Source organism: Alnus glutinosa, chromosome 6, assembly GCF_958979055.1.
Source record: "Alnus glutinosa chromosome 6, dhAlnGlut1.1, whole genome shotgun sequence".
Taxonomy (NCBI): domain Eukaryota; kingdom Viridiplantae; phylum Streptophyta; class Magnoliopsida; order Fagales; family Betulaceae; genus Alnus; species Alnus glutinosa.
The window spans coordinates 22,904,116-22,916,982 of NC_084891.1; the positions used below are offsets into that span (position 1 = coordinate 22,904,116).

General features: G+C 32.8%; 2 protein-coding genes across 2 annotated transcripts; both read right to left on the minus strand.

Moving 5' to 3' along the window:
• Positions 1–1,147: 1,147 nt before the first annotated feature.
• On the minus strand, positions 1,148–4,059 carry LOC133871991 (putative pectinesterase 63). Its single transcript, XM_062309484.1, has 4 exons — positions 3,565–4,059; positions 2,622–2,828; positions 1,417–1,658; positions 1,148–1,307 (listed from the first exon to the last, which is right to left on the minus strand). The coding sequence occupies exons 1-4, from the start codon at positions 4,057–4,059 to the stop codon at positions 1,148–1,150; spliced, it is 1,104 nt and encodes a 367-aa protein (XP_062165468.1).
• Positions 4,060–6,574: 2,515 nt separating this feature from the next.
• On the minus strand, positions 6,575–9,795 carry LOC133871873 (uncharacterized protein At1g28695-like). Its single transcript, XM_062309319.1, has 3 exons — positions 9,605–9,795; positions 9,098–9,481; positions 6,575–7,179 (listed from the first exon to the last, which is right to left on the minus strand). The coding sequence occupies exons 1-3, from the start codon at positions 9,776–9,778 to the stop codon at positions 6,679–6,681; spliced, it is 1,059 nt and encodes a 352-aa protein (XP_062165303.1). The 5' UTR covers positions 9,779–9,795; the 3' UTR covers positions 6,575–6,678.
• Between the last annotated feature and the right edge of the window lie 3,072 nt (positions 9,796–12,867).

Here is a 12,867-nt window from a genome sequence, read left to right on the forward strand (position 1 = left end):
ATTAGATTTTGTTTTCTATTGTGATAATTTCATATTTTCTTTTTAATATACCAGTAATTTGGTCTTACTTAAGGAAACAGCGCACACGCGTGGATCTATATAGAATAGCGTTGTACGTAGCACATGTGGTCATCGTGTAAGTGTGTATATATATATATATATATACACACACAATTAACCTATATAAATATGTCATACGTGATACAATTAAAAGACGGATCAAACTCTTTAGATGAGGTGAATTTTGAATTATTATTTTGTGTTGCGTGTTAGTCTAGAGGACTCATTTGCTGCTTTTAACAATGAGAAATTAATTCATTCTCAATTTTATCTGAATGATTTTTCAACAGTTCAACATATGCCCTTGGAAAACCAGCTTCAAACGTACATAATTGACATGAATTCTAGTGAAGAATTCACAACATTCAAAGTGATTAGATAACTTGCTAAGAAGATAGTATAGATAAAAAATGATGTTGTACGTGTATCCATTTGTTTATTCATTGAAACATTGTCAATGATTCTGCCAATTGCAACAATTACTATTGAAATATCATTTTCAGTAATGAAAATTGTTAAAAATTGTTTACGTAACCGAATGGGAGATTAGTAGATGAATGATTGTCCGGTTACGTATATTGAATACATTAAAAATGATATATTCAAGACCATTAACAATAAAAAAATCCTGCAACGATTTCAAAATATGAAAATTTGTCGATGACAACTTAATAAATTAATGCTAGACATGACAAAATAAATTGTAAACGACATCTATATATTTTAATTAATAATAAATTTTATTGAATTGTGTACGTATGTATTTCATTACTTATATCCCTTACGATTTTAAATTAATTTTCGTTCAACTCTATAATTTAATCTTGACCCACATATATATCAAAAGCAAAATCATGACTCCGCGCCACTGATTTTATATATATATATAACAACTATTGTTTACATGCACATCAAAAGATGTACAACACATATCTATCGTTTTCATGCGGTTGGCTAAAAACAATAAACATAGAAAAGAAAAATAATAAATAAATAAAGAAAGAAGAAGCAAAAGATTATAAAAATACATTTCCACGAGCGGCCATGCGGCGGCCAGCTTCGCCTATTCTCGATCTCAAAAGTATATTCACATCGATGGAGGAGGAAGCAACCATGAGGAACCCTTGATATAGACAAGGCTGAGGAATTTTTTGGCTTCAATGTCACCCAATCGCTTGCCGTACTTGGCGCGTTTAGAAAGACTTGAACCGGGTCCGGAGTTCTTGTATTCTCCAAAGTAAACAGTGCTGCATGCATGCAGTGCTAATAATTAATCACTGCTTAATTTCAAAAAATGAATGATATAAATATATCTCCTATACATTTTAATAAAAAAGAAAAAAGAAAAAGGCTCACCTGTCGCGTTCTGGGTGGAAGTTATCGCTCCATCCGGCGGCATTGACAACGCTGCTCATGGTGGTGTACGCGAAAACCACGCTGGGCCGGGACATCCATGCTCTTCCTAAGTACGTATCATCGCCGGTGCCAGTTACGCGGCAATGTACAAACGAAAATCCAGTGTTTTCCGAGGCAGATTGCCTGCCTTGTGCTGTGATCACCGTGATTCCACCATCCCCAAGTACATGTAATTCAGTGTTCTGCACCAAAAAAACTCGTCCTTCGATCAATATTACTCCTTACCATAATAAATTAAAAAGGAAAACGAAAAAGCAGCCCTATTCACTAACAAAAAAGTAGAGAAAACTTTATTACTTACTACATTGAAATTTTATTACTTTTGCAATCGTACCCTTAAACTTTAAAAAGTGTCAATTTTAATCTATCTTCTTTTCTTTTTTCAATTTTAGCCCTCCATTAAGATTTTTTATTAAATCAGATCAAATTCTCAAAATATCCCTATTATATATATATATATATATATATATATTTCAAAGATTATAAAATTTTGACCAAAGACTAAATCTTTACAATTTTTTTCCTACAAAAATGAGGGATATTTTAAGAATTTTGACACCCCTCTGTTCGAATTTAATTAAAAATTCTAATGAAGAGATGAAATTAAAAAAAAAAAATTGAAAAATAAATACACTAAATTGAGAATAGGATTTGAAATGGAGAGGAACCGGTTAGTTATAAAATTAGAGGCAAAATTGTCATTTTAATTTTTGGACAATTTTGCCCTTTCTTTTATAACTAACCAGCTCTTTTCCATTTAATTTGAAATGGAAATGATCTATTTCCACACTATTTAAAGTTTAAGAATATGAATGCAAAATGATGAAAGAAAAAAAAAAGAAAAAGAAAAATGTATTATTTGTACACACACACGTACTCACATTGAGTACGTGACTCATGCATGCATGTAGGATGAATCTCACACCCAATATGAATGTGTGTACAATGTGTATACAAATATCATTAGTCAATTAAAAAAACATGATAGTAAATGAAGTTTTCCAAAAAAACAAAAAAACAAAAAAAGTATTTAAAAAGAAAGCAGGGGATCGAATGACAGGGAGAAGAAATTTAAAGTGAAGAGGGGTTGCACATGCACATTAATTTTGTCTGTTTCTGAAAAGAGAGATGGAGGTTGGACGTACCAAATAAAGAGATTTGCCACTTCCAAATATGAAATCAACACTGCCTTCAACGTAGCAGTCCTTAAAGAAATGGTTGCCCTTGTCGTCACAGACGGTGTCCTGAAATCCTTTGATTTTACAATTGTACAAGGCAGCCTTGTCGCCGGCTATCCTCAATGCAAGCGCCTGACCTCCCTTTTGTCTCGGATCAGGCCTTGGTGAAGAATTCTGTAACCCACACAACAGGTTATCATATATGCATGAGCCTCTATATATATATATATGGGTGGAATTTCACAAAATTCCATTGAATTAACTTTTTTAAAGTTAAAATACTCTCAATTTAAGCCATTAAACTTTTAATTTTTTGTAATGTCCCCATTCGTTAAGATTTGACGTTAAATTAGACCAAAAACAAAGAAAAAAAAGAAAAAAAGAGGTAAGATGATGACATTTAGGCTCATGAAACTTTTATAAAATTTTAAATTTATCCTTAATTTCAAGTTCAAAATTTTAAAAAAGTAAATAATTTTTTTTAAAAAAAAAAAAAAAAGTGATCCGCGCTCGGTCACCTCATGCCATGACCCATCATAGTTCACGGTTGACCCACGACGGGATCTGGTGGTGGCCCACCGTCAGAGACACAAATTTCTTTATCTCTTTTTTTTTAAAAAAAAAATTATTAAATGAAAAAAAAAAAAATTGAGGGCATTTTAGTCATTCTTATTGCATTCGTTAAGATTTGACAAAAAAAAAAAAAAAAAAAAATATCCTAAAAGAATGGGGGACATTACAAAAAAAATTAGAAGTTTGATTGTTTAAATTGAAATTTTTTTAACTTTAGATAGTTAGTTTACAGGGTTTTGAGAACTTTCCATATATATATATATGGTAAATATATAGTTCCAAGGATGATGCCAAAGATAAATAGGATGGATGATGATTTAGACGCATATATATGTACCACAATAATAATATTTGCGGCGGTGAAGTAATCAGAGAACACGATCAAGGTGGCACTATCCACGGTTCCATACCGCGCCGCATTGCCGGAATATGTCAAAGTTGGCATACTGCTTGGCGACCCATAAAAAGTAACAAACGGCTTCGTCCGGGGAACTGTAATTTTCTCATTGAACTGTCCGCCTCCAATACGCACAATTACACGTCTTGTGTTCCCCGCCGGAATGCTGTTGACGGCATCGGAGATGGTCTTGAAATTTCCACTTCCAGTCTTGGAAACCGTAATAACCTTTGGAGCTTCCTCGGCCTTCACAAGTGCAGGGTCTAGAGTACCCTTGCGCGCTGCGAACGACTTGACGTTGTTCTGAAACCAGGAGTTCACTTGTGACTTGTCGGCCGGAATCGGCGTTGCATCGTCGGAGATGACAGAGGTGGCAACGAGGAGAATTGTCGTAAGAGCTGCATGGACCGCGATGCATGTCGTTTTTCGTGCCATGTTTGTTAACTTGTTGAGTTTTTGTGTGAATCAGATAGATGGGGTGTTTATATATATATAGTGCGCAGCCGGAGAGGGAAGCGTAAACATGTGAGACTTTGAGAGCTCCTCGCTCCTCGCTCCTTTTTGTGGTTTCCGTTATACATAAATCACCTAAATGCACGAAGGACGTCCGTTTTGAGGCTTTTTCTTGGTTCTCTCGAGTCTCATGAAGAGCTGATCGAGAGACTTTTTAGGGAATAAATATCTCTTACTTTTGTCTCCAGAATTATCGATCTGGCCGGGCTGCATCATTTTGGAAGTAATTAATTTTGGAAAACTTCATTTATAATTTTAGATCTTTCATCACTTTTGAAATAAGACACCAAAATTTTAAAACATGTTAATTTAAAGTATTCATCTTTTAATTTTTTTCAATTTTAACAATCTGTTAGAATTTTTCGTTAAATCCTATCAAAATTCTCAAAACACCCTTATGTTTTGGTTTTTTTTTTTTTTTTTTTAAAAAAAAATTATAAAAAAATTTCAACAATTCAAGCATGAGTATTTTGTAAATTTCATTAAATTCTGATCGATACCTAAATCCTTGCAATGTTTTTTATTTTTGTTTTCCTAAAAAAATGGGTATTTTGAAAATTTTGACAGGATTTAACGGAAAATTCTAACAGATGGTTGAAATTAAAAAAAAAAAAAATTGAAAGATGGATACCTTAAATTGACACATTATGAAGTTTGAGTACCATATTTTAAAAGTGATGAAAGATCAAAGATTATAAGTGAAGTTCTTCATTAATTTTTTTATGTTTACAGTTTGATTTATGGAAGAATAATAACATTTCCTCATTTAATATATATATATATATATATACACACACACATGCTCTATTTGATTTATTTAAGGATAAATGCATATTTTTGGTCCCGAGATTTTGACAAATAGCTCATCGAAATGGTCTCTATGGTTTGAGGTTCATGAAAATTCTGTATTTTATTTGAGATTAAAAAAGAAGAAGCTTTATGTATGTCATTGATGAGTAATTCTATAGGAGGACTAGAGTCTTTTATTTTGTTGTCATTCTAAATGTCATGTGTCTTTTAAAATCACTATTAATTTGATATGATTATTATTAGATTTTGATCAAACGGTGATTTTTTTTTTTTTTTGACATGTCTACACAGGGGAAGAGGGAATTCGAACTAGTAACCCCCGCTTCATGAGGCCTGGTCCCAAGTCGATTGGACTACCCCTTGAAAAATTAATTAATAATTTTAAAGCCACGTGATATTTAAAAAGGCACAATAAAAATTATAATCCTCCTTATTACATGACCGCAACTAACTCTCTCAAATACATAATTACTCGATCATGCGCCAATTGAAAGGCTCACCTATTGTAAATTAAACAAAACTATTTTGAAAACCTTGCCATGCCAACACAAATTTTGATGGGGTTTGATTTCTACACTTCATCGGTATAACAATTGCACAACACTACTTCAAATGAGGGTGAACTTCATACACTGGGCTCACCCCATGTGAAGGGGTGTTGTGTAATTGTTGTAATGGTATTGTAAATCTATCATTTTTTTTCAATTTTGATTCTAATTTTAAACAAATTAAACTATTTTGGATATTTGGACGTACAAAAGATACTTTTTCCACATAATGCCCCGTCAAATCTATTCTAATCCCACAAATTAAGCTTTCCTAAAGTAGTAAAAGTACCATATACCCACTTAAATTCAATCAAATTTTGAAAAGGCCCAAAAATCTAAAAAGGAATCTAGCAAACAATCTCCAATGACTCATTGTTTGGCGAATGAGTTTTATTAAATAATTTGACCGTACGGTTCTCCATAATTCAGAGTTATATATATATATATATATATATATATATATATATATATATATATATATATATATATATATATATATATATATATCATGCAACTGAAAATCATTTTGCTTTAAAAGCTATGCTAGCTCATTAAAATTTGGGATAACTTTATATAAAGATATTGGATGTATTCGCTATTTTGATTTAGAGATGTTGAACTTCTCAAACGTCTTAAACTAAAGTATTCAAGTTTAACGTCTCAATAAAGGATAATTTGTTAGGATTTACCGTTAAATCCTGCCAAAATTTTGAAAATATGCCTGTGTTTATATTTTAAAAAAATATTTATAAAATTTTTCAAAAATTTAGGTATGAGTATTTTTGCAATTAAGTAATTCCGTTAAATTTTAACTAACACCTAAACCTTAACAAGTTATATCACATCAATCACTTTTTACTACCACTAAAAAAAAAAAAAAAAAAAAAAAAATCATCCTCAAAAAATCTGCTTCTTTGACTTTCTCCTATTTTCCAAATGTTTTTAAGAGACATTATATATATATATATATTTTCGTACAGGAGAATGTTCCTCACATTTTTGCATGAACATGTCATGTAATTCCTATCCAATTTCAACAACATTTTTTTTGAAAAAAATATTGTATGAGAGTTAGAGAATTAGCGAATCTTTTATATATATATACTCATGCCTAGCATTACAAATTATTAATTAAATTAACCATATATATTCATATATCTGTCACAAGTGCCCATTCGAACCTCTAAATCCATGACTTGTCACATGCCATGTGGTTTGACCATCCAGATGTCAAACTACCATTGGTAGACGACGTGCTCTTGAGCATCTTCCAAACATGAATGAGAGCAGTCAGATCCACCAGCTTGGCACTAATAGTACGACAGCAATTGGCATGGACGGTTGTGACAGCTTTAAAGTCTTTGCTATCTTGACAGAAGCCACTGAAATAGTTGGTGTCCAGGAATCTTACTGTGAGGCCTATCTCTCTAAACACACCTTGACGCATCATCTTTTTTAAAACATCTTGCTCTTTTAATCCCCTAGAGCTATCTTTCCGGGCGTACCATGCGTCAAATAATGAGATGGTCTTGTTGTTGGATCTGATCAGGTAGAATCCGGTGTTGATGGGGTTGCCTTCCGACCGTCCATCACCGTTGAAAGAATCGGTGCTGATTTGAAGATCAATGCTTTCGTTTTGGCTCAGCCTTGGAAATGGATTCCTTAGCCACATCACATCAGTGTCCTGTGATAGAAGAACTCAATCAATAAATATATAATTAGGTCGAAACAAAACGCATGCACGTGATAATTAAGTTGCAAATTCCTTTTATTTTAAATAAGTTATTAATTAATGATATTTTCACATCATTATTGGTTTTTTTTTTTTTACCAACTCAATTTCCAAAAGTTAGAATATAAATTAAACAATTAAATTCATCCATTGTTATTAACTTAAATTTTTTGGATAAGTAGTGATTTAACAACAAAAACTATAAGAGAAAGAGGGATCAAACGGTAAATATTAATAATTCATGGTGTGGAAATATATAGCTAGATTGATTTTAGCTTAATTACTAGCCTAATTATTAATTGGAGTTATTCATCCCTTAGCTTAATTAATTAGATGATAATCCTAGCCTTATGCTAGTTAATGGTCTGTTTGGGTATTGAATTTTTGAAATTAAAATTGAATTTTAATTCTATTTACAAATTTCGAGGCAAAAAATTGTATTTGGATATTGAATTTTTAGAATGAAAAATATTATTTTTTAATGGTAATAAATGATTGGAAGTTTGAAAAATTGTGTATAATGATTGATATTGTGAAAAGTTGTGTGAAATAATAATTTATTATATATTGATTGTTTAATTAAAAAATAAATAAATAATTTTTTTTTTTAAAAAAATAAAATGGATGCAAGGGGTGGCTGCCAACCGGTTGGGGGTGGCCCGGCCACCCCTCAGTGGTCGGGGGAGGCCGCACGGCAACCCCTAAGGGTTGGGGGTGACTTCACGGCCACCCCCAGTGGTCGGGGGAGGCCGCACGGCCACACCCAATGCTAAGGGGTGGAGGCGCGGCCACCCCCAAGAGTTAGGGGTGACCGCGCGGCCACCCCCAGTGGTCGGGGGAGGCCGCGCGGCCACCCCCAAGGATCGGGGGAGGCCGCGCTGCCACCCCCAAGGGTCGGGGGTGACTATGCGGCCACCCACAGTGGTCGGGGGAGGCCGCGCGGCCACCCCCAAGGGGTGGCTGCCGGTTCTGTTTTTTTTTTTTTTAATTTCTTCTAATTTTTTTTTATTTAAGTTTTTTTTATTTTATTATTTAAATGTGGGACCCACGCATTTTTTTTGGAGACAACTTCTCTTACGCGTGGGTCCCAGTCATTAATCAAAATGTCAGAATTGAATTTTAATTCAATTCGGGTTAAATCTGGGTTTTAAGCGGGTGGGCGGGTTTTAAAAAAAAAACCCGAATAGAATAATTTTTCTTTTCTAATGCCAAACAGTCTACCAACCTTTCCTCTTTTGGATTATTTTGAAACATGGTGAAGGTTATTAATTAGGAGGTGTTGATATGCTGAAATTAAATCCAGCCAGGATAAATCTATTGAATTAAGAACAATTTGGACCTTGACCTATAAATAAGTAATGAAATCTTGTTTATTGGGTAGTTTATATCTTGTTAGCAATATATAATTAAATTAATGTTATTTAATTAACAATGTAAATAAGCAGCGGAATAATTAATTATATAAATATCTTCGGTCAATGTTTTGCTCAAGCGAAATGAAGAAAACTTTAGAGAGTTTGGAAGCTAGAAATTTAGAGAGGTTCTTTTGATCTATGCCTACCGAATGTCGTATTGATGGAGTACACATACTTTTTATTTATAGACTAGGTCAGGACCCCTCAAAATAGGTATATACTGTAATTGTTTATTCTATCATGGAATAATTAATTAATTAAATTGATTTGATATCAATTTACAAATTAATGCCTATGACAATTAATTTGATTTGATTCCATTAGGTAATTTAATATTAAAATCCTAATTAATAGAAGATCAACAAATATAAGGTAATTAAGATAATATCATCTTCAATTGGAAGCTGCTAATGTGAATAATTAAATTTGATGAGCAAGATAACCTACGCGCGTACCGTGAATATGAAACTGTAACCTCGCTTCAGTACGTCTCCTAGAAAGAGGGTTCTCCTCCACATCATCTTGATAAAACCATCGGACATGTACAGCTTCTCGCTGTTGGAATCCAGGCCGCCGTCCATCTCAAGCCGGTAGCAATGAAGCCGGAGAAACTTGCAGCGTTCGAACGATGTCTGATCGACGGCAACGAGTAAAAGGTGGTCTACCAGTTCCCGGGTATCTTTCCCAAGCCAAAAACTGTCCAGAAACATATCAAGCATCGGTTTATCTCCCTCCACGTAAGCCTTGTTGACAATAGTGATTATCACAGTCCTGTTCCCCATGGAAGCCTCAGACAAAGCTGCCTCCAGTGCATCTCTATGGCCGGTGATCATGTCGCCCTATATATATATATATGACATAATATAATAGCGCAAAAATTCAAATAAAGTTATTGTTATTCCTCAAAGGGAGGCAGATAATTAAAAAGAAGAAGAAAAAAAAGAAAAGAAAAAGATGCTTACTTTCTTAGAGGGTTGTCGGCACTGGTTACATTGTACGGAAAGGAGTGGCTTTAAGGTACTGGTCGGCATGCCAACGAAGACATAGAGTAAACCGAGGAACAAGAAGACGGAGATGAGTGCTATATGGCTGACTCGATCCTTGAGGTTATTCATCTGTTTGAGGATTGATGACATTTGTTGAACTTCCTCTTCCTTCCCAGACGTGAGACGTCCGTCGTCAGTTCTAAGAGAGTTCTAATCGATCTTATATTTGGAGCAATTTTTTTATGGCATCCAATGACGTGATGGGTCAATTTTCTTATATGAATATATGTTTTTTTTTTTTTTATATGAGAAATGCTTGGTTATACACTCTCATCCCACTCTTATATATCCCACCCTTATTTACGTGGACCAATAATATTGTTAAAAAAATTCGGATCCCACTATACTTTCTCTTCTATCTCTTACATTAGAGTAATTCTAAACGTCATACCCATGTCCCTCTAAAAATGATGTGGCTTTTAAAATCACCATGTGATCAAAATTCAATTTTGATCAATCACAAGCTCAATGGTGATTTTAAAAGCCACCTCATTTTTAGAGGGACACAAGAGGGACATAAGTATGACATGTAGCATTACTCCTTACATTATTGGTTCACGTAGGTAATGGTGGTATAAGAGTGGAATGAGAGTATACAACCAAACATTTCTTATTTTTAATTTAGGTTTGATTTTCTTGTAAGATTTATTTCCGTTATGTTAGAATATTTATATTCTTTATATTAGGTTTATCAATAATTACTTTATTTAAGTCTACGGTTTCTTAATTGCTCACTACTCATTGTCTCTTTATAAATAGAAAGTTATGTAATAATATTTTATATAATTAATGAACAATCGGATAATGTATACATGTGAAGGCAAAGCGTAGCTAGTACTTTGCTTCGTGCACGGGTTAAAACTATGTTCCTGAGGATAAAACTTAGCTAGCTAGGACTTGGATTTAGAACTGTACCATGGATTTCCAATAACTAAAGTTTTTTTTTTTTTTTTTTTTTTTTTTTTTTTTTTTTTTAATTGAATAAGGAAAATGGTTATAAGGGAGGATGATTCCCCCTTCTAATCCAAAACAAAAAAGTGGACGATCCAATTAATAAAAAATGAATGCACTCCTCAACAATAGTCCCAAACCAAATATATAAAAAAAAAATATTTCTCAACGCTCAATAGTTTGAGGAACCTTTATTTTTTATTTATTTTATTTTCATATTTGCGCAAGATCACGTTGGGTGCGTTGTCTACCAAGATTTATTTGACGGTTGGGTCATTCGGAAGCCCTTTTGGTGAAGGTTAATTGTACGTTACATATCCCTTACACCATGGCAATGCTATTCGGATGATTCTTCGTCAGCAACGAAAACAAGATCCCAAATAAAGGTAATCTAGCTTTAATTAAGAAGATTTAAACCAAGGGATTAATTGGAATTCAGTACTGTTTACTGTTTACGACTAATGCTATATCTTATAATTGTCAAACAATATTGACGTGGTACTCTAAATTAATTATTAGATTTGTTTTTTTATTTAACAATAATTAACTCAATAATCAATTTGGAGTATCACGTCAGTCTCATTAAATAAATGTCGAATGAAATTATAATATTTAGCATTTTTCCTTTATTATAATACTTGATCCGATGAATCTTTGGATTAATTAAAATAAAGACATTCATACGATTCCTTTTAATATATATATATAAATTGCAATACATGCATGTCGTTTTTCGTGCCATGTTTGTTAACTTGTTGAGTTTTTGTGTGAATTAGCTATAGATAGATGGGGTGCATGCATGTTTTTACAGTGCGCAGCCGGAGAGGGAAGCGTAAACATGTGAGACTTTGAGAGCTCCTCGCTCCTTTTTGTGGTTTCCGTTATACATAAATCACCTAAAATGCACGAGGGCCGGACGTCCGTTCTGAGGCTTTTTCTTGGTTCTCTCGAGTCTCATGAAGAGCTGATCGAGAGACTTTTTAGGGAATAAATATATATCTTTTACTTTTGTCTCCAGAATTATCGATCTGGCCGGCTGCATCATTTTGGAAGTAATTAAATTAATTTTTGAAAAACTTCATTTATAATCTATCATGTTTCATCACTTTTGAATTAAGGTATTCAAACTTTAAAGGGAGATGATACGTGCACAACAAATGCACAAGATCAAGGCATATTAGGGTAGTTAGGGTCCACACATGCGGGTCCCCCCAATGTGCCTTGGTATTGAGTACTTGTTGTAATTTGAGCATTTCTCAACTTTTAAAACGTGTTAATTTAGAGTATTTCTTTTTTAATTTTTTTTTCAATTTTAACATTTCGTTAGAAATTTCCGTTAAATCCTATTAAAATTATCAAAATACCCCTATGTTTTGTTTTTTTTAAAAAATTATATAAAAAATTTCAACAATTTAAGCATGAGTATTTTTGCAAATTTCGTTAAATTCTGACCAACACTTAAATCCTTACAATTTTTTTATTTTTGTTTTCCTAAAAAAATTAGTATTTTGAAAATTTTGACAAGAGTTAACGGAAAATTCTAACGGATCGTCGAAATTAAAAAAAAAATTAAAAGATGAATACCCTATATATATATATATAAAAATTCGTATTAAGGTGACAATTAATATGGCAATTAATCAAGAGCTAATTATCCATTTATTTATCATCGATATTGCAGGTAATGGTGATAAACCATTAAATCTGTAAATTGAAAGGCTAAAATAAAGGAAAAGTACTATGAGAGAAAAGCCAACCATTAATAGAGATTTGACTTGGTTACTCTGAAAAACAAGAATATAGATCGGGGCTGTAATTTTTTTTTACAGCTAAGCCAAATCCAAAGCTATCAAAGAAAAAAAAAAAAAAAAAAAAAAAAATCTTAAATTGTTACTTTTGGCAGTCCTGTGAATATATGTTACCTATCATATAAAAGAGAGTAGTGTGAAAACAACATCCATTTTTTTGACTGCTGAAAAGAAATAAATATTTGCGTAGGTAGGTAGGTAGACATACAGATACTTATACCTTGATGGGATATATATAAATGTAGAAGCAAGTTGGGATGTGATAGATATAAATTTCCACGACCATATTCAATTGGATGGGATATATATATAAATGTAGAAACAAGTTGGAATGTGATAGGTATAAATTTCCACACTCAAATTAGGTGTAGCCAACTAATCTGTGTCAGATTTTGACAACTGACAAGCAACTCTACGTTT

Coding starts and splice junctions, on each gene's coding strand:
- LOC133871873 (XM_062309319.1), bottom strand. CDS start 9,778: ATGTCATCAATCCTCAAACAGATGAATAACCTCAAGGATCGAGTCAGC. Junction 9,482..9,604: donor GCCGACAACCCTCTAAGAAA/GTAAGCATCTTT, acceptor ATATATATATAG/GGCGACATGATCACCGGCCA. Junction 7,180..9,097: donor GTTACAGTTTCATATTCACG/GTACGCGCGTAG, acceptor CTTCTATCACAG/GACACTGATGTGATGTGGCT.
- LOC133871991 (XM_062309484.1), bottom strand. CDS start 4,059: ATGGCACGAAAAACGACATGCATCGCGGTCCATGCAGCTCTTACGACA. Junction 2,829..3,564: donor CCGCAAATATTATTATTGTG/GTACATATATAT, acceptor TGTGGGTTACAG/AATTCTTCACCAAGGCCTGA. Junction 1,308..1,416: donor TTCCACCCAGAACGCGACAG/GTGAGCCTTTTT, acceptor GCATGCATGCAG/CACTGTTTACTTTGGAGAAT.